Below are 27221 nucleotides of genomic sequence, written 5' to 3'. Positions count from 1 at the left end.
ACCCTGATACTAAAACTAGACAAAGACACTAACAAAAAAGAAAACTACAGACCAGTATCTTTGATGAATATAGATGCAAAAATCCTCAACAAAATATTAGCAGACCGAATCCAACAATGTATAAAAAAGACCATATACCACAACCAAGTTGGATTCATCCTAGGGTCACAAGAATGGTTCAACATATGCAACTCAATCAATGGGAAACACCACATCAACAAAAGACAAAACTCACATGGTCATCTCAACAGATGCAGAAAGAGCATCTGATAAAATTCAACATCAACTCATAATAAAAACTCTCACCAAAGTGGGTATAGACGGAACATATCTCAGCATAATAAAGGATATTTATGACAAACCCACAGCCAACATAATACTCAACAATGAAAAGCTGAAAGCCTTCCTGCTAAAATGTGGAACAAGAAAAGGATGCCCATTCTCATCACTTCTATTCAACATAGTATTGGAAGTCCTAGACAAAGCAATCAGACAAGAAAAAGAAATAAAAGGAAATTGGAAAGGAAGAGGTAAAATTGTCATTATATGCAGATGACATACTATATAAAGAAAACACTAAAGACTCACACAAAAACTACTATAACTGGGACTTCCCTGGCAGTCCAGTGGTTAAGACTCCGTGCTTCCAATGCAGGGGGTGTGGGTTTGATCCCTGGTCAGGTAACTAAGATCCCACATTCTGTGCAGCACAGCCAAAAAAAAAAAAACTACTAAAACTGATAAATGAATTCAGCAAGGTAGCAGGATACAAGGTTAACATACAGAAATCTGTTGCATTTCTTTACACTAATAATAAAATTATCAGAAAAAGAAGTAAAAATATAATCCCTTTAAAAATTGTACCCAAAATAAAAATACTTAGGAATAAATCTGACGAAGGAAGTGAAAGACTGATATGCTGAGAATTATAAAAAACATTGGCAAAGGAAACTGAAGATAATTCAAAGAAATGGAAAGATGCTCTTGGATTGGAAGAATTAATATTGTTAAAATGGCCATACTGACCAGAGCAATCTACAGATTTAATGCAACCCCTATCAAATTACCCATGACATTTTTCACAGAACTAGGGCAAATAATCATAATATTTATATGGAACCACAAAAGACCCAGAGTTGCCAAACGATCCTGAGGAAAAAGAACAAAGCTGGAGGCATAACCCTCCCAGACTTCAGACAATACTACAAAGCTACAGTTATCAAACAGTGTGTTATTGGCACAAAAGTAGACATATGGATCAATGGAACAGAATAGAGAGCCCAGAAATAAACCCACACACCTATGGTCAATTAATCTCAACAAAGGAGGCAAAAATATACAATGGAGAAAAGACAGTCTCTTCAGCAAGTGGTGTTGGAAAGCTGGACAGCCACATGTAAATCAATAGTTAGAACACTCTCTCACGCCATACACAAAAATAAACTCGAAATGTCTTATTAAAGTCTTAAATGTAAGACATGACACCATAACACTCCTAAAAGAGAACATAGGCAAAACATTCTTTGACATAAATCGTAGCAATGTTTTCTTAGGTTAGTCTCCTAAGGCAAAAGAAATAAAAGTAAAAATAAACAAATGGGGCCTAATCAAACTTACAAGCTTTTGCACAGCAAACGAAACCATAAACAAAATGAAAAGACCTATGAAATGGGAGAAAATATCTGCAAATAATGTGACTGACAAGGGCTTAATTCCCCAAATATACAAACAAACAGCTCAATATCAAAAAACAAACAACCCAATCAAAAAAATGGGCGGAAGACCTAAATAGACATTTCTGCAAAGAAGACATACAGACAGCCAAAAAGCACATGAAAAGATGCTCAGCATCGCTAATTATTAGAGAAACGCAAATCAAAACCACAATGAAGTATCATCTCACACCGGTCAGTATGGCCATCTTCAAAAAGTCTGCAAACAATAAATGCTGGAGAGGGTGTGTAGAAAAGGGAACCCTCCTATACTGTGGGTGAGAATGTAAATTGGTGCAGCCACTATGGAAAACAGTATGGAGGTTCCTGAAAAAGCTAAAAATAGAGCTACCGTATGATCCAGCAATCCCACTCCTGAGCATATACCCAGAGTTTTATGGTGTCATGTCTTAATTCAAAAAGATACATGCACCCCAATGTTCATAGTCGCACTATTTACGATAGCCAAGACATGGAAGATAGATGAATGGATAAAGAAAATGTGGTATATATATACAAGCGAATGTGCCATTTGCAGCAACATGGATGGACCTAGAGATTATCACACTAAGTGAAGTAAGTCAGAGAAAGACAACTATCACATGATACCATTTATATGTGTGGAATCTAAAAAAATGATACAAATGAACTTATTTACAAAACAGAAACCGACTCACAGACTTAGAAAACAAACTTATGGTTACCAAAGGGGAAGAGGCAGGAGGGATAAATTAGGAGCTTGGAATTAATAGATACACACTACTATATATAAAAGAGATAAACAACAAGGACCTACTCTACAGCACAGAGAACTACATTCAGTATCTTGTAATAACCTATAACAGAAAGAATGTGAAAGAGAATATATATATCTATGTATATCTATATATATATCTGAATCATTTTCCTACACAGCAGAATCTAACACAACACTGTAAACCAGCTATACTTCAATTTTTAAAAATTGCAACACTCCCCCAGTCAGCATTCCCAGACCCCTTTATCCTAATCTACTTTTTCTTTTTTGGTATATATCACTTATCCCATGCCACCATACTATACAACTTATTTTTTATTTTCTGCCTCTCCATCCCCCACTATATAAGAAACAGGGGCAGGGGTCCTTTTCTATTTGATTCAGTGATACAGCTCAAGCTTTAGAACAGTGCCTACTACACAGTAAGCACTCAACACGTATTAGCTGAAAAAATAATAAAACTCTGCACCTGTCAAAAAAATTTAAATAACTGTATTTATTCTGTGATCCAAAAAAAAATTTTAAGGGGCAAAGAATGGATCTCATGCCACCACCCACAGATCCCCAAGCTGGTGGGGTGCAAGAGAGAAGCTGATTCCACAGGTGAGAGTTCCAGTGCCTACTGTCCTGGATCGCTCCCCTTCCTGAGAAGGTCACTAGCAAGCATAAAAATGGCTCAAAGGCAAGCATGGGGAGAGAATGGGAGTAAATCAGAGATCGTCTGAAAGCAGCTTCTCAGCCAGCAGAAAAGTGAGAGCAGAAATAAAAAAGAGCAGCAGATTCTCATGACCGAAGCGCCCCGTTGTCCAGCGCCATCCCTTCCCGGAAGGACAATGCGATCCCACACGCTTCCAGCCCAGAAAGCTGTCAAATCAGTGGCTGCTGGAGGCCAGGACAGAGACCTTCTGGGGGAAGCAACAGCTGGGGGCAGATGTCAGGATGCCGTGGGGAAATGCTGTGCTCCCTTGGCTGCTTTCTGTGCCAAACGAACAATCTGTGTGTGTGCGAGTGCACACGCAGGGCGGGTGATCTGGGTGATCATCAGCATGGCAACACCGGGCCTCCCAGAGCAGGGTCATGCCACTGGCCACGTCTGCTTTGACCCAGCTCGGCTCTACCAGGGGCCTCACCCAGCACTGTTTTCTAGAGGCAGAAACTGTCCTTGAACCGCTCTGGCCCACTGCTCCTGTCCTCAGCGGGTGGCACCTCCATCAGTCAAGCTGCACAAACCAGACACTGGGCAGTTGTGTGGGGGGGTTTTTTTGGGGGGGGCGGGTTGTCATCCCCTCCCAACCCTCATCAGCAACTGTTCCCCTGTCTTTTCTCTTCTACACATCCCTCATCAGCTTCACCCCATCACTGCTGTCACCCACCCTGCTCCAAGCTACCATCACCTCTCCTCTGGACGCTGTTTAAACTTGTAACCCCTGCACCCAGTCTCATCCCTCGGATCACAATGCCGCTACAGTGAGCCTTTCATTCTTTAAAACTAATTTTTTAATTAAAGTATAATATACATAAAAAGAAATGAGTCATACAACCAGATGAATCATCAGAGTGAACACACCTATGTAATCCTCACCCAGGTCAAACAATGGAAGATTAATAGTCTCAGAAGCATCTCTGGACACCCTCCCAGGCACTGTGCCTCCCTCTTGCCTAAATGTAGCCCAAAGTGAGATCCCTGTAGATGGCAAATCTGTAGGGAAATTTCCCTGTAGATGGAAATCCCTGTAGATGTCACCCATGCTCCACCACTGCCCTGTTCCCATCAAATGCAGACCAAATTCCTAGTCCGTGCCTGTGGCACAGTCTGGCTTCCCCTGGCTCTCCAGCCTTTCATCATAGCTCCATGGGCCCCAGGCAAAGGGGCCTTGAAGTTCCTTCCATCTGTGGGCTCTCTCCATCACAAAGCTTCTCTACCATCAGGTCCCTGGTCCAAGAACCTCTCCCACCCCTCACAGCCTGCTCACCCCGCAGGTCTCAGCTCAAATGTCACCTCCTCACGGAAGCCTCCCCCGATTTCCCAGGCTAAGTCAAGTCCCCCATAACTCTCTTTGTAAGAATGCTGAACCTCTCCTTCATAGCACTTACCACTACTGTCACTACATGTATACCAGTCTCGTCCCCAGCAAGCTGTGAGCTCTGGGAGGCGGAGATGGCATCTGCTTTGCTAACCACTGCCTAGTACAGAGTAGAAGTTCATACACATTTGTAGACAGAATAGAAGAGGTTACGAAGCTTCACCCTCCACCTCTCCAGAGTGGTCCATGTCACCAAGCTAGGAGGTGGTGGAGTGTGAATTCCCCCAGGGCAAGTGGTATCTCAGCTCTGGACTCCAGGGCCTAAGCCAGGACCTGACCCACAGGGTGGTAAAGGGTTTAGAGTCAGCCCTGGGTGCAAGTCCTGGCTACTCCACTTACAAACCGCCACCTCGGGGTAGCCCCTTCGACTCCATGAGACACAGCTACCCAACACCGAAAATGAGGGCAGCAGACTCTCTTCTTGGAATGGTTCTGAGGAAGGGGGCGGCGCCCCAATTTAATCCCCGCCGCCTGCTCAGAGAAGCTGCCTCCCACTCCCCGCCCTTGAGAAACCCCCATCTGGGCCCGGGCCCAGCAGAAGCCGTGCTTGGCATGTGTTTTGGGATAACTTCCACCGGCCAGGTGGCCCTCTGAGCTCTGGATTCCTGCCAGCAGCCACCAGGGAAGGTGGGAGTCAGGGCAGGACATGGAGCCTCCAGGCTTCCCGTCCCCCCAGCTGGAGTCCACTGCCCCTGGAGACCCCTCCCCCAACCTACTGCTCGGCACCTTGGGGTGAGGCTGACACCATCTCCACTGAACAGGCCTCCAGTGTGGGTTTTTTAGGACCAGTGGTTTCAATGGACTGCTCCCTCCTCCTACACCTCTGTTCTTCCCACACCCCTGTCTGCACGTGGCTGCTTTCTCCCCTCTTCCTCCCTTTCTCTCCTCTTTCCTTCTGTTATGGGCCGACCTGTGCCCCGCCAAAATTCATACGTTTCCGCTCTAACCCCCAGTACCTCAGAATGTGACTGTATTTGGAGACAGGGCCTTTAAAGAGGTGACTATGTTGAAATGAGGCCGTTAGAGTGGGCCCTAATCCGGTCTGACTGGCATCCTTATAAGAGGAAATGTAGACACAGAGAGACATCAGGGTGCACGTACACAAAGGAAGGACCATATGAGGACACGGCAGAATGCAGTCATCTGCAAGCCAAGGAGACAGGCCTCAGAAGAAACCAAGCCTACTGGACTTCCAGCCTCCAGAACCATCAGAGGATAACTTCCCGTTGTTTACACCACCCGGTCTGTGCTGTTTTGGCCGCCCAAGGAGGCTAACGCACCCTCCGTCTCCTCATCCCTCCTCTACTCCTCTTGCTCTTTTCCCTTTCTCCTTCCCTCTTCTCTCCCTGTCAGTCTTTCCGTTCCCTTTCTGCATGGAATTTTCTATCCCCCCGCTGCCCCAGATGAGAAAAGTGGGATAGTAGCAGCTTCGCATCATCAGAGAACCAAAACTGATGCTCTCGGCTCTGCTAAACCATGACACTGCCATGTCCCAGGGACACCCCCCAACACCTGGAGCCAACCACAGTCCTTAGGGGCAGAGACAGCCTGGGGCCCATGGAGCCCTCTGGACCATGCCCAAGAACAGCAGTCCCAGGAGGAAAATGGGCAAGTCCCCTACCCCACATGAGGGGCTCCACACCAAAAAACACAGGCCGCTCTGGAAGGCACCACGCCTGGCCACCGTCCTGGAAACATCTGTGTCTGTGCTACAGGAACTTCTGCCAGAAGGTAGAGCTGGAGCCATCAGAGCACAGAAACACCGGGTGAACAGACTGCTGGGCAGGCAGCTCTGCTTCCAAAGAACACCAGTGGTGGGGGGATAGCCCAGCCCCTACTCAGCCCTCCCAGAGGCCCGGCCCCTTGACCAGCCTCCCAGACGAGCGAGGCATCACCATATGTCCCTCAGTAAGACTTCCCGACTAGTGCAAGATACCAAGAGGCACAATTTGGTGGAATAAGTACTATGATGAGAGAAGTACAGAGGCACCAAACTCAGGCTTGGGGGTCAGAGAAGGCTTCTTAGAGGAAGTGGCATCTAAGAGGAGACCTAAGGACGAACAAGAGCTGGCCGTGCAAAAGGAAGTATATGTGGCAGAAGAAACAGCATTTGCGAAGGCCAAGAGGAGAGAAAAAAGACCACGGGGAACTGCACCATTAACTGAACACTAACATTTGGGGTGGAAGGTGGGTAGCGGCTTGTCACAGAAGAGGCCAACCAGGAAGGAAGTCCTCGGTAGTGTACTTCCTCATGCTCATCACCCTCACTCTCTGTGTGCCCTGTATCTACCAGAATGCAGAAAAGGCAGCCAGCCCATGAGTCAGCAAGCTCCCTCCTCCCAGCCTCTGTCATTCCTCATGGCTGATGGCCTGAAAAGTGATGCTTCCGGCCCAGGGTTGCTGAGAAGCCACTTACCTGGGAGAGGATGCACTTTGGTGCGGGGGGCACTGGCCGGCTTGGGGGAGGTCTCCTGGATGATTCTTTCCTCTCTACTGGGGGTCCGGCCCCTGGGGAGTTCCTAGCAGTCCTGCTGAGGTGCGCTGGCAATGGCGCAGGTGGGGACCCACCATGCAGGTAGTCCGCAGGGGGCCTGGGAGGAGGCTGGGAGGGCTTCCGTAGGGTTTCAGGGGTGTTGGTCACCTGTATGCAGAAGACGAGGAATGCCTGAGACACAGGAACCCTTAATGCACTTAAAAAGTCAGGGGTAGTCTTGTGTGTTTCACTGACATGCACAGAGGCCTAGGATCCCAGAGGTCAGATGCAACGTTTAAAGTCATTAGGGGATGGCAGAACCAGCTGACCATCTCTCAAGCCAAGAAAGTGTCTTTTATCACCAATCCCGTGGACCCACAGAGGCGCTTAGGAAAATCTAGCAGAGTCCTGAGGGACAAAGTTAAAGTAGCAAAGTTCATGGTGCAAAGCCCCTACCTTTCGCTTGCCCTGGGGTGTCTGCAACTTGAACGTTGGGTTGGCGTGGCCAGTTCCACTGTTCTGAGACACCCTGAAGGGACAACTAGTAACAAGGAAGGAGAGAGGAAGAGTGAAGGGGGTGTTGTTCATTGAGGATCAGTGCCTGACATCCCTCTGACTGAGGCATGGCAGTGAGCAGCTCAGTCATCCCAAGTCTGCTCTGGTGGAAGTGGGATGGGTCCTCCTGAACCCCGGCTCCCTAGGCATGGACACGGTGGCCAATGGAAAACTCCCAAGGAAAGACAATTGGCCTCATACAAAGCAGAATGTTCCTCAGCACCTTTCCTTCACCCTTTTAAGACCTTTCTCCCCCAAGAAGACGAGGATGACACCAGCCATCAACCAATCTCCCTCAGGCGTTGTGCCAGGAGGACCTGGGATTTAAAATCCCCTCCGGAAAAAGTGTCATCTAATAGAGGACTCAGAGACTATACACCTTCAATATTCAAAGGAATGAACTGCTTAGGAAAAAAAATTACTCTGTCTTGAGCTGATGTCCAGCCACCCCTGTGATTGACGAGTTAGTCAGTTTTTCTCTGTTGCCTCAGTTTCCTGCCCTTTAAAATGGGGAGCAAATCAATTAGATAGATACACGCTAGCAAAGAGGTTTCATTTCTATTCCAACTTGAATTGGTTGGGGCATTCTGCTGAGAAGGATCCTGAAGTGATGACCAGGCTCAGCCAAGCTCACTTATTAATAAAAATCAGCTAGTAATGTCTGCCACGGTCAAGGAGCATGGCAGCAGTGGAGAGAGCGGCGTGTACCTGGCATTTGCCTTCCCCGAATTAGACCCACCACCACCAACTTTTTCACCAGGTACTGCTTATGGAAAGCTCTGTGATCTCCAAGTGGACCCCAAATCCTTCACGGTACCCCGTCATACCTGAACTGTTGCCTCAACTTGGAAGGGAGGGCTAGGGGCTTGAGGTAGCCCAGTTTGTTGTTCTGTTTACAGCAGTGGTACATCAGCATGAGGACCGCCAGCGCAAAGATGGCCGAAAACACACCGGCTACTACAGGACCAGCACCTTCCAGAAATAGAACCCAAGTGAAAGACTTAGAAGCGGTCTGAGCTTTAGCTGTGGATTTCAAATAATGTATTCCTGACACTCTTCAGATATTTAATCTTCATTTACATTGTATTACTTACTTTAACTTAAAAACTACAGTAAAAAAAACACACATTATGTCCCACTGCGAAGCCACTATTATTAGCTTAAACAACCAGGTCAACTTGCTTGGCACAGATCTCATAATAAAGCTTCTCCGGCCACTTCTGCCTAATTGAAGAGAGTGCCTTTTAAGGCGAGGAGTTTCAGCTCTATTATTATTTACCACTAGCTTTCAGCCTGAATCATGATGTTCCTGGACACAAAGAAACCAACACAAAACACTGAGAGTCATAGAGTGATGTAAGATTAGAACTTTCACACATAATCCACAATTTCACGTTGGGTTTCACCGAACCGCCTCAATGTTCTCACAAATTATAAATCTAAGTGCACAAAATATATAGAGAACAGTGACACACTACTTTTATGTTTTACATGTTGAGGTTTCTTCCTTAAAAAAAAAAAAAAGTTCTCTATTACTTTTTAAAAGCTTGGAAACCAAAGAGCTAGAATCCCTTAGATTTCCACTAAAAAAACTGTAACAGTTTCTGAGTTTCTGGTTCCTCATTTGAAGCTTTGTTCATCCAAGGAGATCTGAGCCACTATAATGTGTCCTAGGTTCATGATTATTTTTAAGTGGCCGAGAAGGGGTAGTCGCCTCCACCGCCCCCCAGAAAGAATGTGATTATTCAGTAGCCTGTGGTCTGTCTTAATCTCTCTCTAAGCAGAACCATGCCCCTCAATAGAAGGGACAGAGGAAGACCAACTGAGGCTGAGCCCCACACCAGGCTGCTAGCCTGGGCCACTCCTCCCACTCGGTCCCTCTTGTGCTCTCATCTACAAAATCAGGATAGTGATGCTGACTCATCATCTCTCTGCATCATGCCACCCGCCCCCATGGCACCCACCCCTCCTCACAAAGGTGGGCAGAGGCCCACACAGGCCAGGCACTCACTCTCGGGGGGCATGGGCCCGCTGTCGATGCTGCCCCCTTGGCCCGGTGTGTTGCAGAAGGGCGGGGCCCAGCCCCGGAAGCAATGGCAGTTCTGATTGTTGTTGCAAACCTGGAGCAAGGGCAGGGCAGAGGCGTCAGCACCCTGGAGAGCTCTGGCCTCCCATAGGGCCTGCCCCCTCAGTCATCATGGCAGAGGAGCCCCAAAACCCCAGGCACGCGTACCCCGTGGCCGTGGCACTTCTTCCCACAGCCTTCTGTTTCGAAGAACGAGGTGTTCCTGCACTGCCCCTCGAAGCAAATCTGTAATGAGGAAGAAGCCACTCAGTACAACGGAAGGGACACTGGTTGGCAATTAGGAGACTGGGGTTTTGCACTCAGAACTTACGGGACTCAAAAAGGCAGCCTACTTCAGGTTATTACTGTGAACAATTAAAAACAACCTAAAAAGCCAAGGAAAGGATGGTAGTTAACTAAATTCTGCTATCACTTGTGTGATTAGGGAGAAAAAACCAAATATTATATTTTTAATAAATGTGTTATTCCACTCTATATTACTATATGTTGGTGATATGTTAATTACTTAATTGTATATTAATATGCACTAATTGAAATATTATACTTAAAAATAATGACCATGGTGACAGCTGTCTGCTTTGTGCCAGGTAGTATACCAAGTGCTTCAAATGTTTTTTATAACATCATTCTCATAGTAAACTCTGAGACGCGGCCATTATTTTCCCCAGGCTTCCCTGACTCCTAGTCTAGTCCACTTCTCAATTCATAAGATAATTAATGATAAGGACAAAAGAGATAATAGCCAGCCTTCTAAATGGTTTACAGGGATTATCTCATTTAATCCTTATAACAATTCTATGAGGTGGGTCTTGCTCTTACTAACATGCTTATTTAATAAAGGAAGCAAGCCACAGGGCCAGAGAGGTCGGGGAAGCCGGGACTTGAGCCCAGGCACCCTCGCTCCAGATTCACACTTTAGTCACTGCAACCCAGCGACTGAGTGAGGCTGGAGAAAGGCACTCACGTGGTTATGGCCACATTTGGTCCCGGTCATCACCAGGCCTGGGTCCAGCATGTCACCCTCCTCCTCGGGACCTCGGTAGACGTGGGTGCCCCGACATCGGATCTGCCTCCCGTTCATGATGATGGTGGTGTCGATGGGCACTGCGTTGGACTCCAGGGGCCGGGCCTCAGAACTCTGACACTGGATCTTCCCACACTTGGCATCTCTGGGCCCGAGAGAGAAGGAGGGAAGGAGATGGAATCAGAGGCAGGGGAAGAGCTGGGGCACCAAAGAGCTTCAATCTTTCTTGACCAGGACAGCAGGCTTGGATGGGGGAGAGGCAAAAGGGCAATGAGTGTGCTGTAGGGACTCAGCAGGAAAGACCCCATGTGGACTGAGACCAAGGATAGGATGCTAGATCTTTATCCCCAAGCAGGTCGAGGCCAGAGAGCTGGCCTTGGAAAGTCCTCTTTACTGCAAGGACAACTGCCTGACCTGAGCAACCTGCCCCCTTATGCTCCTTGCACCCCCATGCACTCGAGTGCTGCAGCCAGAAGCCTGGTGTCATCCCCGACTTCCCATACTCCCTCCCTCCCATATACCGACTCTAATTCACACCACCATCCTTTCTCACCTGCACACCAGGAATCTGTCTCCCTGCCTCCAGTCTTGCCCTGTAAGAGTCTAATTTCCAAACTGCTCTCAAGCCAAAGTCCAAACACCTCTAGCCGTGCATTCGAGGCTTCTCATGATCTGGTCCCTGCTTAACTAGCTAGGCTCATTTCTCAGAAGCCCCCTCTCCACTGCACCCCAACATTATACTTTAACTATATCAAATTGTTATCAGTTCTTCCTACCAAGGATTTTTCTCTACTCGTCTCTCTGCCTGGTACACTCTCCCAGGTACCAGCGCCATTCCCCATCCTGTTCAACTGGATAATTTCTCCAAATCTCAGCTTAGGCATAACTTCCTTTGGGAGACCACCTCAACCCACTAACGTTTCCATTATTACACCGTATCGTTATGTTCCATGTACTCAGCACAGTATCTGGCACATGGTAGAGCCACAATAGATAGTGGATGGGTGGGTGGGTGGATGGATAGATGTTTGAAATGAATGAATGAATGGGTGAATAACAGGCTGTTCAGATGAGGGTATAAGTCGTACCCTGTGGAAATGACCCAAGAGGGCTGATGCCCCGCCCTACTGTAAGAAGGCCCCAGAAGGAGGTCTGACCAGCTTTCTAGGAAGCATTGCCATCCGCGCCCTCCCTCGGACTCCCTTAGGGCTGAATGGCACATTGCCAAAAGGGCCTGGAACAGATTTATTTAAAGGCCCAGTTTGGGGCCAGCCAAGCTGCTGAGAGGGCGGGAGTGAGGACGGAGCAGGAATTGCTTTGTCACCCTCATCTCATGGGGTCTGCCCTATGGTCATCACCTCATGTTGCACTTCTTGTGTTTCCCATTCATGTCCTTCCCACAGTTTCCAAAGGTGTCCCCTGCCACATTAACCTTCTCGAAGCAGAGATCTGGAGCGGGCCGGGCTCCTGGGTGGGCAAGAAACATTTATCAGTACACTAGCCAACGTCAGCAGAAGCCAGAAGCCCCCAAAGGGCAGAGCTAGCCCTTGGCAAAATCAGAAGGTTAAGAAAGTTTTAGGGGAGGGAATACTCAGCCTGTTCTTTCTTTACCCCTATCAGTTATTCGACCCCCACCTCCTCAAGACCTACTCATAGAAAAAGGTTTTACATCAGTTCTTTATACCTTATTGGGGTTTTATATCTGTGGGAGGTTTGTGTGCTAAGCCTTCTCTCTAATGAAGAAGGCCTGTCCCACTTCAGGTTTTTTACTGAAGGTAATACCTGCACAACATTTTAAAGAATAAAGCATGTCTTTCAGTTTTTTCTACCTAGTCATTCCAGTTCCTACCTTCCTACAACCTGGTGAAGCAATCTTAATTAACAGTGTATCTTCTAAAGATAATTTTATCTCTACCGTCTAGATACAATTCTTGTGTATCTTCTAGAGATAATCCAGCTAATAAGGAGTGCCAGCATAGTCCATTCACTGGTCTGCGTCTTGCATTCTTCACTTAATTTATCATGAGAGATTTTTTTTTTTAATTCAGTACATACAGAGCTGCCTCCTTTTATTCAGCTGTATAGTGTGGAGGTACCAGAATAACTGGTCCCTACTGAAGGATTTATAGGTTGTTACTGGTATCACTAACAATGTTGCAATGAATATCGTTGTAAATCTATCTTCACATAAATGTGCAAGTGCAAATGTAGGATAGATACATCCCCAAGGAGTAGTATGGATGAGCCCAATGACAGGTGCACTTAAAATTCTGGTATCTCCAAACAGCTTTCCATTGGGTTTGTACCTACCTGTTTTCCCACACCCTCCACAACTATATTATTATTGTTCTTGTTGTTATAGTATTATTACCTTATTATATTAATTCTTCAGTCTTTGCCAATATGATACGTGAAAAAAATCCCATCCCACAGTTGTTATAATTTGCTTATAGCTTAAGGCCATTTGCATTTCCTTTTCTGTCTCCATCCTCTGCCATTTCTGTTGAATTATTCTTATCCACTCACCCACTCTGAGAATTTAAAGCATCAAAGAACTAGGAAGAACACTGCCTACTGCCTCTCCCTGAAAGTCTACCCTGAGGCAAGGGGTTTGAAGAAAGGTAATATCTGGAGATGTTGTTTTAAAGCCAAGGATTCTAAGCTACCCAGAGTGCCTGAAGGGGGAGGCTGGCTAGGAAGCAGTGGGGTGGGAGGAGGGCCATTCCCCCCAGGAGAGCCTTACCAGGACCCCACAGCTGCTGGCACTGCTCCTGGTAGGTAAGGCACATGCCATTGTAGCAGTAGGCCTGGCCACCCTCGCAGGGGGTGCCGTCCATCTGGTAGAAGTTGGTGGGGCAATGGGGAGACTTGCCCGTGCAGAACTCCGGGAGGTCACACTGCCGCGCCTGCTCACGGCACAGTGTGCCAGGGGCCAGCAGCTGAGCCGAGGAACGAGAGCAGAAAAAAAGGTCAATCTGCCACCTGCCCTCAACCCTCCCAGCAAGGGCTCATGAGCATCACTCTCGTGGAACAGAATTTCCCATTACCATTATTTCGGAGTGCTTTTTACATGACCTCATTAGCTCAAATCACCATCATTCATCCAATATGAATAGTGACTTAGGGTTTCGAGGTGTTTTCACAAATGCTAACTCTGCATAGCAGTCTTAAGAAGTAGGTAAAAAATAATATTTATGCAACAATTTACAGTTTACTAAGTGCTTTAGTAATCACAGCTACTTTATGGAGCTCCCACTTAAGTGCAGTACAAATATTACTTCATTTAGTTTTCATGATAGTCCTATGTAATATAATTATCCCTATTTCACAGATTACGAAACCTGAGGCGAAAGAGGTTAAATAATGTCTCCAAAGTCTCATGGTTAGTAAGTGGCACAAGAGCCAAGCCCACTAATACCTATGTAGAGATACACACACACACACACACACAGAGTAGCGTTCATACGTCTTTTTTTTTTTTTCATTCATACATCTTTGAATTTACAAAGCACTCTGGCAATAATACATCCCAGCACCAGGCTAAGTATGTTACACATACTCAAGTCGTGAGATCCTCACAATATCCATGAGCTACATATACTGCTATCTGCCTCATTCTGCAGATGAAATAACCTGATCAATAGCACACCTTGGGCAACTGGTAAACACTGAGTTTCCACCCAGCCTCCCAGGGTGGTCAGAGTTATTAGTACTCTTCCCGTCTTACAGATAAAGAACCTAGGCTTGGATGGGTAATAGGCTGCCCCAAATCACACAGAGGGCTTGAATTGAAGGCCTCAGACTCCAAGCCTCCTCTTTTCCCACACACTTCTCTCCAGGAACTCCTTTTCAAGATCCAAGCTGATATCCTGGGACTGGGAGATGGGCGCTCTCCACACTCACTCTCAGGCCTTAGCCTGAGACTCGAGGACCTGACCCCAGCTAGCACAGCCTCCCTGGGGGACGCCGGGTGCATCCTAGAGTCAAACCAGATGGCGTGGGAGTTCCCCTGAGCCAGGCAAGGAGAGCTACGTCTGAGAACAGCGCCCCTCCACACTCGCGGGTGACTCCACGCCACCCACAAGGCCCTCCCAAGACAGAAGGCAAGAATGGGCCAGCTGAGCAGCTTTCTGACAGTCTCAGTTCAAGGGTGGCCTCAGAATGCATCTCTCCACCTGAGAGCAAGATGGAGGGGAAGAGGACCTACCATGGAGCCAGCCTGCCTGGGTTCAAATCCCAGCTCCTTAACCAGCAGTAGGACCTATGTTTATGCACCCGTGAGGGTAATAACCCTCTCGTGGTTATTGCTAGAAGGAATGTTCTAATAAAGTACTTGAACAGTATGCAGAACATCAGGAGCCCTCAGCAAGTGGTAGGTGGAAGCACAGTCCACAATCCTATGCAGAACCCTGGGATCAGATGGGCTTCAGACTTTACAGATTTTAGAAAGCAGACACTACACAGATGTACATACATATGTGTGTGTGTGTGTGTGTGTGTGTGTGTGTGTGTATATATATATATATATACACACACACGTACACATTACATATGTATGTTACATAACCCACCAGCAAGGCCTAGGATTATACTTTTTAATCACACACATTAATATTTCTGCAATGAAATATAATATTCACTTTAAGTATGATTTTTTTTTAAGACTATAATTAGACTCATGTCAATTCAGGTCAAATTTTGCCACCAATAAGTTAAAAAAATTTTTTTGAGTTTTCAGAACTTCCTAAATTTCAGAATTATAGATAAGAGACTGCAGACCTATAGTAATATTAGTGGTAAAAATGACGTGATCTTTCACCTCAATATTAAGAGAGTGGGCTCCAGAGTCAGGTCAGCCTGGTTCAGCCTCCTCCTGCTGTGTGATCCCAGAGAAGCCACGTATCCCTTCTGAGCCCCAGTTTTCTCATCTTAAATTGAGGATATTAATACACATCTCATGGGGCTTTTATAAGGATTGAATGAGATGACATATATAAAATTCTCTGTACCATGCCTGGCACCTAATAAGCAATTCATTAATGTTAATCAAAACTGTGATGAAGACTGTTATGAGTTCCAAATAAAATCAAGCCTACTCTTTCTGGACCCTTTTCTTTTTTTAATCTCCCATCTTCCAGGAGGCACACACAGCCCTCTGGGATGATCTGAACTCAGTGAGGCCCAATATAGAAAAAAGTAAACTTTGTTCAAGGGCCCTTCCTAGCTCCATGTTTCTGAAACTTTGATGCCACCGCTTCCCCAGGATAGAGGCTGAATCCTGGCCATTACCCCCCAGCAGACTCTTGGACTGGTAGGTCAGAACCCTGGGCAGGGAAGAAAGGGCCACTTACCTTACACCGGTGACAGCAGGAGCCATGGGCACACTCTGCCCCCTCTCTCAAGGTGCAATTAGAGGCATTGCAGCAGGGGTTATCACATTCCTGGGGAGGCAGTGGGAGGGGGCGTGAGCCTCTGGGGCAGCAGGGCAGGGATACAGGGGACTAGGCAGGGTGAGGGCCTTTACCCCCTACCCTGCCCCACAGGCCCCTGGGAAGTCTCCACCAAAAAATCACTTTATAGCTTTATCATTAAGGTAATACGTATACATCGTAAAAACATACATATGCATAATCGTCAGTAACACAACTTGACACAACTACATTTTGTATTTTTCTAAGCACTTTCCTATACACACACATAGACATATACTCATTTTATAAAATCATAGTATCCATACTGCTTTTTTTATTTTTTATTTTTATTTATTTATTTATTTTTTGGTAAGCGGGCCTCTCACTGTTGTGGCCTCTCCCGTTGCGGAGCCCAGGCTCCGGACGCGCAGGCTCGGCGGCCATGGCTCACGGGCCCAGCCGCTCCGCGGCACCTGGGATCTTCCTGGACCGGGACACGAACCCGTGTCCCCTGCATCGGCAGGCGGACTCCCAACCACTGCGCCACCAGGGAAGCCCCATACTGCTTTTAACTTAACATAATATGCCCATTTCTCCTTGTACTCATGGATTCTTCTAAAACATGGTTTTTAGCATAGTATTACATTATATGGAAATTCTGTGATTTGTTTTTCTCATCCCCAACACAACATCCAGAGACCATGTCTTCTACTGCTGCACCCCCCACACTCCTAAACCTTACTATCTGATAAAAAGAGGCCATCAGGAGTCAGAGCATGCTGGAACAACTCCTGAACAATTTATGTCAGCCCCCGGGCCTGCTTCCCCAGACTTCTCTTGCCATCTGCTGCTCCTCCTCAACCCTCGCTGGCCTGGACCCTTCTCTAGGGGTTCCATGCTCTCCTCTCTTCCTTCCTGCCCTACGGGTCCTGATTTGCTGACATACAGAATGAGATTTAAAAAGAGGACGGCGGGGGGGGCGGGGGGGGGGGGAAGCAGCCGCAAGGCACAGGGATATTAGCTCGGTGCTTTGTGACAACCTGGAGGGGTGGGAGGGGGAGAGTGGGAGGGAGGGAGACGCAAGAGGGAAGACACATGGGAGCATATGTATATGTATAGCTGATTCACTTTGTTATAAAGCAGAAACTAACACACTATTGTAAAGCAATTATACCCCAATAAAGATGTTTAAAAAAAAAAAAAAAAAAAAGAGGATGGGACTCCCCTGGTGGCACAGTGGTTAAGAATCCGTCTGCCAATGCAGGGGACGTGGGTTCAAGCCCTGGTCTGGGAAGACCCCACATGCCATGGAGCAACTAAGCCCACGCAGCACAACTACTGAGCCTGCACTCTAGAGCCCGTGAGCCACAACTACTGAGCCCACACACCACGACTACTGAAGCCCACGTGCCCTAGAGTCCATGCGCCGCAACAACAGAGCCCACGCGCTGCAAGTACTGAAGCCCAAACACGCTAGGGCCTGCGTGCTGCAACTACTGAGCCCACATGCTGCAACTACTGATGCCTATGGGCCTAGAGCCTGTGCTCTGCAACAAGAGAAGACACCGCAATGAGAAGCCCACGCACCTCAATGACTGAGCCCACTCGCTGCAACTAGAGAAAGCCCGCACGCAGCAATGAAGACCCAACACAGCCAAAAAATTAATTAATTTTTTAAAAAAGATGACTTTTATCTACAAAACAGAAATAGAGTTACAGATGTAGAAAACAAACTTATGGTTACCAGCGGGTAAGGGGTAGGATAAATAGGGAGATTGGGATTGACATATACACACTACTCTATATATAAAATAGATAACTAATAAGAACCTACTGTATAGCACAGGGAACTCTACTCAATACTCTGTAACAGCCTATATGGGAAAGGAATCTAAAAAAGACTGGATATATGTATACATATAACTGATTCACTTTGCTGTACACCTGAAACTAACACAACATCGTAAATCAACTATACCCCAATAAAATTGAAAAAAAAAAAAAGATGATGAGATGCCCAGTGACTCCAAATGTCCCTATCACACTCCTACTATAGAGACAGGCCCATCCATGGGTCCCTCACAGCAGGATTATGAGGCACAATTATGCCCATTTCACAAAAGGGGAAAACGCAACTCAGACAAGTCCAGTGGCTGGTCAAGGCACATAACTGGCAAGTGCTGGAGCCGAATTCAAGCCATGTCTGCCTGGGGCCCACCCCGTGCTTATTAACCATATCATAACCATCACTGTCCAGGTCTGGCTTGTTGGAGAGACACGTGCCACCACCTGACTACAGATACTCATCCACCTGTCTCCCCCTCAGAGAAGGAATAAGGGCACTTTCTTTCCATGAATCTCCTACCACCCTGGGCTGCAGGTAGACCTGTGTTCCTTCCCTTCTAGCACACCATGTTTCTTCTCACCCTAAGGCATGGTTCCTCCTCTAGCTGAAATGCGCCTTGGCCTCCCTGCGCTCCTCACTAACGCCTTCCTCACTAACGCCTTCCTCAGCCTTCAGCTATGGGGTCAGAGGTCACACTCCCACCTGAGTAGGGCAGTTCCCCTCACATTACATATACTCCTAGCATCATGCCATTGGCCCTCCTAGCACTTACCACAGTTGTATTTATACATTTTTGCAATTATTTGGTCAATGTGTGTTTCCCCCACCGGACTATACACTCCATAAGGACAGGAGCCATGTCTATTTTTTCTGCCTATCAATTTTCCTATACCTGGCACATGACACAGTACCACATACTCAATAAATATTTATTGAATGAGAAGCTCCTCTGAATATAAGCCAGCTGGCCAAGCCCACTCGCAGGCTGCTCTTCAACCCCACTGGGCCCTCTGTGATAGTACAACTCTCTCCTTTCTGAAGGGTCTGGGCTGATATCTCTGAACTCATGGTGGTGTGGATGGTGAGCCTTTAACTAGTTCTTGTTTTATTACGAAAGTTACGTGCTGGCATTAAAAAAAAGTCAAACCATGGAGAAGATTAGAAAATCAAATAGTCTTATCCCACATATACAGACCCTCAATCTCACCCGCATAGTTTATTCTGAATACATAGAATACTCACGCATTCTCCCACAAATTATTTTGCATGTTAACGTACATATTTTCATCCTTCAAAAAACAGATATGAAACTATTCAGTTCTGCTTTCTGCAGAACAGCGAGCATCTGTTAAAAGTGAGAGAGCTATGCTGTACGCCCACCACTCTCATTCTGAAGATTATAAGGAAGGAAAGAGCTTATACACCAAGAGTTCTGCTCCTTCTTCCTCCTAGAAGCCCCTTTCAGACTTGCCAGTACTTCCTACACCCCCTTCCTTTCAATCATCTCTTCTCCAGGCCAAACAGCACGAGCTTGTTATTTTAAGCACCCTCGTAAGGCCCAGGTTCAAGTGCATATATCTGGCTGCACGGCCTTCAGAATAAATTCAGTGCAGCTGGAGGGCCAAGGAGGCCACCTGTGGCATCACTGGCAAAGACTGTGGTTTCTGGGTAGACCTGATGCTCACAATCTGAACATAAACAATGTCAACTTCAAACCGGGAGAGCCTATAGACATCTTATTTGTGACGGGGTCTTTGATAGCCACGTGTGTGCAGGAAATGCCTATGACTAAATTTTCGCTTGCATTCTCTTTAACCTTGAGATTTGAAGCCAATGCAAAGTCTTCCCCTCCCACTAGCACCAGCACAACAGCTTACCTCCTCCTCTCCACAGTCACACTCTTCCCCATCTTCCAGGTACCCATTTCCACATCTCTGGCCTCCGTACAGCGTCCTGGTGTCCGGCATGTTGGAGAGACACATCCCTCCGCCTGACTGCAGATACCTGTCCAGCTCCTTCCTGTTGCATCTATTGAACACTCTGGGAAAGGGGTGCCTGGGAGAAGAACAAGGCTGGAATTAGCTGGGAGTCTGAGCATCAAGCAGCCAGAACAGCATCAGTCCTGCCGCCCATGAGGCTGATTCCAGCTGGACTCAGACCCCTATAGTCCCATATGCACATATATTGTGCCCCCCCCAGAACATCACCTGTACATTAACATTCTAAGAATTAAGAAATATTAACCACCCCATAATGCTTTTTTTTCTCACGCCCCATGGAGGATTTACTTGAGAATTTGAAGCAACAATTTCAGCCGTTTTCATGAAGGAGTTGCAATAAATAAAGGATAACTAGTGTGTCACAATCGGTCTCTTGAGCCTTAGAGCTGAATAAAATACCAGCCAACCCAAACTCTTCCTGAAGCTGATATTAGATGGAGATTTTCTTAGAACAGAAGACCAGGCCAAAAAAGGCCAAGTTCAAGGGTTTAATTTCTTTGTTGGGCCAGTGATCTGATCTCTGTTCTAAGGATGCAGGCAGCACTCCAAACTCAACCAGCTAACTCACAAACACATGGTCTTTAATCACAAGAATATAAAAGGTCCTGGATCCCGCTATTGGGAAAAAGAATCAAAAGCCGCACACTCTCTGGCGGCAGGTCAGTACCACAATTTGGGTCTGTAAGGGAAGAGTTATCCTGATCCCAATTCTCTAAACCAACTAAAGGTTAAACACTGGAGGGTTTTCTTCAGTTGTCAGGAATGTCACAAAGAACTTGTTACTAATAATTGTTAAACTATTGTTTAACAATTGTTTAACAATAATTGTTAAACTACTAAATTTTGTGAACAACTTAAAAACAAATATAACTCTCTCAACCATTTGTCTACAGATATGCTTTTTAGATTGAGAGAGAAAGAGGTGGACTTAATGGTGAGCTCACAGGGATCTGAGCGTGACCCATGGAGTTGTCCCCTGCATGTCAACGTCATCCTTTGTGTGTCACTTTCTCTGAGAAGTGAGGAGAAAGCAATGGACACTGGAGCTCCAAGAAAGCTGCATCTCCTATCTATCTATCTATCTATCTATCTATCTATCTATCTAATCTACTTATGTATTTAGGCTGCGTTGGATCTTCACTGCTGTGTGCAGGCTTTCTCTAGTTGCAGCAAGCGGGGGCTACTCTTCGTAGCAGTACGCAGGCTTCTCACTGCGGTGGCTTCTCTTGTTGCAGAGCACGGGCTCTAGGCGCACGGGCTTCAGTAGTTGTGGCACATGGACTCAGTAGTTGTGGCTCTCGGGCTCTAGAGCGCAGGCTCAGTAGTTGTGGCACACGGGCTTAGTTGCTCCGCAACATGTGGGATCTTCCCGGACCAGGGCTCAAACCCGTGTCCCCCGCATTGGCAGACGGATTCTTAACCACTGCGCCACCAGGGAAGCCCCTGCATCTCCTCTTGGAGACACACCATTCCCTAAGAAGCATAAGCAGACCCTAATGGTTTGGGGTGGGAGGAACACAAGCTCCCACCATGGTGCCTTCTGAAGAGTGACTAGGGTCCTGGAAGAACCCAGTGTTCTCTGCTCACTGACTTTTAAGCAACTCCAGAATTCTCTTCAAAGGCTCTGGTTTAAAGACCCCTCACAGCTACAGGGAGATGGAGCTGCCTTGTCCTTATTCCTTGTGGTAAACACAGCCTGTAAATTCCCTGAGGAGTCACTGGGGGGGTGTGGATGCTCCCCTTCCCTTTCCTTGTTCTGGAGGCCACCTCAGCACGTTCAATCTGGCCCGAGGCATAACAGCACCGATCACACTTCGTTCACATGGAGGGATTAAGGACTGTGGCTGTTTATAAATGGGTTCTCAGCAAAAATTCATGAAGTGGAAAAGACACACGTGGTTATGCCAATTTTATAGCTAAAGAACCCCAAGACAGAAACTAAGTATATCTAAGGTTACACTACACCAGACTTCCTGCTAGAAACCTGTGCTCCTTCCACATGATTGTTTTCTTGGTCTTCTTCCAATGCTTTTGTTGTCAAAACCCCCTTTTTCTTCAATGCCCCCGTTAGTATAACAGAGGCTCCCTGGGCCGGGAGCAACACAGGGGCCACACTGGCCTCTCGTGCTCTGCGTCCTCCCCGTCCTCACCTTCCTGCTTGACTCACCCGGTGGCGGCTGCCATGATGCACCCACCATCTGCCGCGCTGGCGGAGCAGCAATCCGCAGAATCATGGCTCATGCCGAAGTTGTGGCCCATCTCGTGGGCCATGGTGGCAGCCACGCCAATGGCATTCTCAGAGTGGTCCTGCTCAGGGAGACAGTTCAGGTCAAGGACATCTCCCCACTACAGCCCTGCCTCTCCTTTAGCCAAGCCTCACAGTCCTCCACTGATTGTACAATTGCTGTGCGTACAGGCTCGGTGACTAAAGCCCGTGCTCTTAACTACCCTGCTGCATCTGTCAATAAATACAGGTGGATGGAGGGGTGGACAAATAAATGGACAGCAGCCTCCTTGCTGTCTACTTCACAGGTCAGACATGAGTAGTCCAAACACTCCCACAAAGTCAGAGAGAACTTCAAAAGAGGGCAATAATTTCCTGTGACTCTGAGACAGGCTCTTCCTCCATAAAGATATACAGAACAACACGAGACTTCAGATAAAAAAAAAAAAACATTTCATCTCTGTATCTTACAATTTCTCAACCCCTGGTCTGGAACATATAAGACATCTAGTGATGTATGATTAACGTAATTGCTTCAAGGTGTCTCCTGAGCTTGAAAATTGGGAATAAATTACAATAAATGAAAATTCATCCCTGAGTACCTCCACCTCTTAGAACTTAATGCCTTCATTTTAAACAACGGCCCTTCTTTATGTTCAATCTCTTTTTCCTGCAACAATTAATACAAAATTATTTTTTAGAAGATGACCTCCTGTCTTGTGGGGCAGTTCTCTGCCTTCTGTAGCATCAATATATTGGCTGAGACTCACCATGTTGACCCCTCCAGACTGGTACACAGAGCACATGGCCATGAGGGGGGCCAGGCCGATGGTGGTGCCGTGGAAAGACATGCCCCTGCAGGAGGGAAGGAGAGAGGGTGACTGGAGTGGGGACCGAGAGTGGGTGGCCATCACGGCATTCCCTGGCCCTGCTGACATTCCCAGATCATTCCCAAGGGGACAGATCCCACTACTCTAGGCCAGCTGGACAACTTCCAGGTCACCACCCCTCTCACTTCCTCTCACCTACTCTCTCACTGCTCCAGAGAAACAGAAGAGAGAGCAAAAGTTCACTTCTTCCCACAATATGCCCGTAGCCCCATTCCCTGGAAGGAAATGGGCAGGGCTTGCAAAGCTGCATCCCATTCCTGCCGCAGAGGAAAAGGTCAGAGGGTGGGGATGAGGGAAGGGTGGCACAGGTTCTGAGGCTGAAGTGAATCATGCCCACTTCCGCCAGCTGCCAGGGTGCCCTGCCATATCCCTGGCTCTGTGGTATGTGTATGGGGAGGGGGGGTCAGGGCAGCAGCTGTGGGGGCTGATGCTTCATTCCTGCATCACTCTGGGGCCAAGGAAACAGATGTGTCCCATCAGGAGCCTCACAAAGTGCAGCTGGGTGCAAGGATGAACTGTTTCTGCCTTTGTTTTGCAACTGTGCTCCTAATCTGCCAACAGCCGGCTACGTTCCCCCAGTTTAACACACGCTTTTCTCAGCTGTACGCATCCAGGGCAGGGGCAAGGGAATGAAAAAAATACCAGTGTTTTCGTGCATACCACAGACATGAAGTTCATTTAAAGCATCTACATGGAAGTTCATTACATCATGCTTTTATATCTCTGTCTTTGTCTTCTTACTTAGACCATGATATCTTAGAGAGTCAAGGCTATCTCATTTATTTTGGGGTCATTAGAACTTAGCAAAGCATCAGACACGTAGTGGGTGCTTAATACATGCTTGTTGAATTCAAGGCACACTTATCTTCAGAGAAACACTCCGCAAAAAAAATACATGCAGGGCTTCCCTGGTGGCGCAGTGGTTGAGAGTCCGCCTGCCGACGCAGGGGACACGGGTTCGTGCCCTGGTCCGGGAGGATCCCACGTTGCTGTGGAGCAGCTGGGCCCGTGAGCCATGGCCGCTGAGCCTGCGCGCCCGGGAGAGGCCACAACAGTGAAGGGCCCGTGTACCGCAAAAACAAAACAAACAAACAAACAAAAAAAACATGCGAAGCTCTATGACGCCCTACTGGTTATCTGATAAACTCACACATGGCTCCGAGGAAGTCCTACTGGAAATTGGATTCAAGGACTTGCCCAAAGCAGAACTCCAGGCTTTCAAAGATCAGGCCAAAGTTTTGGTAACCAAAGACTCTTCCTAGGTAAACGTGCCATCATGAAGTAAGCACTTGGGTTTTTGGTACAGCTATTTCCCCGGTCTCTTTTAAAGAGTAAACAAAGGTTTCAATGATTGTTGTTTCAGAGATATTTAGGAAACAGGAAAAAAAAATTGGTTTTATTATGTATGTGCCTTTTGTTGTAACTTCCTGAGAATACCTTTGGAAGTCAACACTAATAAATACTAGATAATCACCACCGGGGACTGTCACGGGCCACCACGACCCCCATCAGTTTCTGCTCTTTTCTCTCTGGGGATTGAAAAAACTCCAACACATCCGCCCTCTCCCCCCATGTCTCCCTCCCCCCAAACACACTATTCCTGCGCTACCTGCCACTTGACTGTCTCGCAGTCGACCCTGAGCCCCTGGGAATGACGTGAACGACAAGCAGAGGAGGCCCCTCTCCTGTGCCTGCTTTGGGCGATTAACACCTGTTCTAGAACAAAGCGCCACGAAGATCAAGGTGAGCCCCTTAGAAAGTCTATTTCAAAGCAGCCATGACCAATAGTCACTCACTTCCCAAATACACACCCAATTGTTTCAGAGGCTCAACTAAATATGTCTAAGGCTAATTGTCTTATTTGGGCTGTAAACACTTCTTGGGATTGCTATGACTCAGGCTTTTTAATATTTTCCTGGATATACTGGGTACGGAGCACATGCCTGAGGAACACTTCGTTACCTGGACTGGAGAGTAAGGATGGCTTAGTCCAGCCAACCTTCAGCACTGGGGAGAAAAGGGCGAACAGCACACGCACTGCAGGCAGGGGCTTTGCAGCCAAGGCCAAGGCAACACATACGGAAAAGGCTATTTACGTGATTAACTGTGCATTGTCATGGTTCTTCCAGGCGAGCAGCTTGCGTCTCCAGCTAAGAAATGACCAGAGGGTAGAGTACGGGTTCTCCGAAACTTCACACATATTTCCATGAGTCCACACTTCCAAGCCCACAAGGGCAATCCGGATATTCAAGGATCGGTAAAACTGAAAACACACAGAGAAGAGAGTCACAGCATCATCTGTCAACACCACTTGAGATTATGAGCCCCTTCCTAGCCCAAGCGCTCAGAGCACAGATTCCAGATTTCTCTTCTATACATGCCTCCAAGGGGAAGAGGGAACACGTGTTGCTCTTCACCTTCTCAGAAGGGGGACATCCTGAGACAGGCACGACATCCTAAGAGAGGCTCTGCCCCTGGTGGCAGAGCTGGGGTGACTTAGCTTAGAGAAATGAAGACTGAGATAGGACACAGAGTTGCTTTCAGACATGCACGGGGTTCTCATGTGGAGAAAGGATCAGCATTTTTGCACATGAGCCTAAAGCGGGGCTCAGTCTATAGGTAAAAAAGACAGGAAGACATTTCATTTCAAACAGGAAAAAAGCTTTCAAAGTGAGCTAAGCCACGCTGTCATCTATAATAAGGACCTTTGGCCCAGGTGTCTGGTACAATTATCCCTCCCAATTCCTTTAGGGCCCTTATTATTTTTATACATGTCTAAAAAGTTCTCTTATATATGCATTTTTAAAACAACTTTACTGAGGTATAATTTACATATCACAGAATCCACCCATTTCAGGTGTACAGCTCAATATTTTTTAGTAAACTTACCAAGTTGTAAAGTGATCTCCATAATCCAATTTTAGACTTTTTTCATCACACCAACAAGATCCCTTATGTCCACTTACCATCATTGCCCATTTTCACCCCCAGACCTGGGCAATCACTAATCCACTTTCTGTCTCCACAGATTTGCCTTTTCCAGACATATTCTATAAATGAAATTATACAATATGTAGTCTTTTGTTATTTCTTTCATTTAGCATGTTTCTGCGATTCATCCGTCTTGTAGCCTGTATCAGGCTGCCATTCCTTTTTATTGCTGACTAGTATCCATTGTGCGGATATATTAATGGATTTATTGGAAGACGTCTCCGACTCATTTTGGAAGTAAATGGGTGTAAATGAAATACATGTAGATAGATGTGCTTACTTTGAAAATTTCCTTCCCCATCACTGGGGGTTTTTGGGTTTTGTGAAGGATGCCATAAACAGGTCGCAAGCTTTAGGCTGCAAAGGTCCCAGATAATCTTCAGGATTTTGTCCAACCCAGAGATCCTGAAATTCTATACACGAGCCTTGATCCTTGGGCTCCTTAAGGCTAGAGCTACACCTAACTTTCATGACACAGTATATTTCATCTCACACACACATAGCAGAAAGAGGGTTTTCCTTAAAGCGAAGTACTGGAAGGCGTAGGTACAAGGAATTCTTTGACTGGCCTATCCTAGAGAATACTGAGACAGCAGCTTAAAAAAAAAAATTGCAGGTAAACCTAGGTCACGTGAGCAGGAGATGCCATCTTAATCCGAAAGTGGCAGGTACTGCCCCCAGGTAAATATAACAATCATAGCACCAATGCTTATCAAGTGCTTTCTATGTATTAAGCACTGAGGCCTAGAGCAGTTCAGTAACTTGCCGAAGTCTCAGCAGGAAGCTGGCAGAGCCAGGATTAAGGCCCGGATTATTAGACCTCAGAGTCTAATCATGACGACACTACACTGCTGAAGTGCTACCATATTTACACATCCAGAGAATCAACTTGCCCCCAAGAAACTGTGATGTAAATGGGCTCCAGATTCAGCAGAGTATCAGTTGATTTCAATGGAAATTTTGATTTTCCTGTTTTATGCTAGGTCAATCATTACAGAAAATAAAGGGTTTGGATTTCAACTTGAACTTGCTTCACTAGGGAGCTTTTTGAGGACTTAAACTTGGCTTTTTTCACAGTTAAGGAAAAACATTTTTGATTGGGTTCATGATTCAGCTGATCAGTGCAGTGCATTCCAGTTTTAGTTCCATAATAGTTCAGTTCAAGTAG

At 46.7% G+C, this 27221-nt stretch overlaps 1 protein-coding gene across 6 annotated transcripts in view; it reads right to left on the bottom strand.

Annotated features, from left to right (window-relative positions):
- The window catches only part of ADAM19 (ADAM metallopeptidase domain 19), an 89029-nt gene that overhangs the window by 6255 nt on the left and 55553 nt on the right, over window positions 1–27221 (bottom strand). For all 6 annotated transcript variants that reach the window (XM_032627789.1, XM_032627793.1, XM_032627788.1 and 3 more), the window contains 13 exons: window positions 25159–25325; window positions 22943–23027; window positions 22116–22255; window positions 19826–20003; window positions 16043–16132; window positions 13435–13630; window positions 12050–12158; window positions 10632–10836; window positions 9815–9892; window positions 9593–9701; window positions 8409–8553; window positions 7483–7567; window positions 6970–7194 (listed from right to left, as the gene is read on the bottom strand). In XM_032627789.1, coding sequence (XP_032483680.1) covers window positions 6970–7194; window positions 7483–7567; window positions 8409–8553; window positions 9593–9701; window positions 9815–9892; window positions 10632–10836; window positions 12050–12158; window positions 13435–13630; window positions 16043–16132; window positions 19826–20003; window positions 22116–22255; window positions 22943–23027; window positions 25159–25325 — 1812 coding nt within the window. The remainder of the gene's footprint in view (window positions 1–6969; window positions 7195–7482; window positions 7568–8408; window positions 8554–9592; window positions 9702–9814; window positions 9893–10631; window positions 10837–12049; window positions 12159–13434; window positions 13631–16042; window positions 16133–19825; window positions 20004–22115; window positions 22256–22942; window positions 23028–25158; window positions 25326–27221) is intronic.

The sequence above is a fragment of the Phocoena sinus genome, chromosome 3, assembly GCF_008692025.1.
Source record: "Phocoena sinus isolate mPhoSin1 chromosome 3, mPhoSin1.pri, whole genome shotgun sequence".
Lineage (NCBI taxonomy): Eukaryota > Metazoa > Chordata > Mammalia > Artiodactyla > Phocoenidae > Phocoena > Phocoena sinus.
The sequence above is the reverse complement of the archived record's forward strand: the minus strand, read 5'-3'. Positions and strand labels throughout refer to the sequence as shown.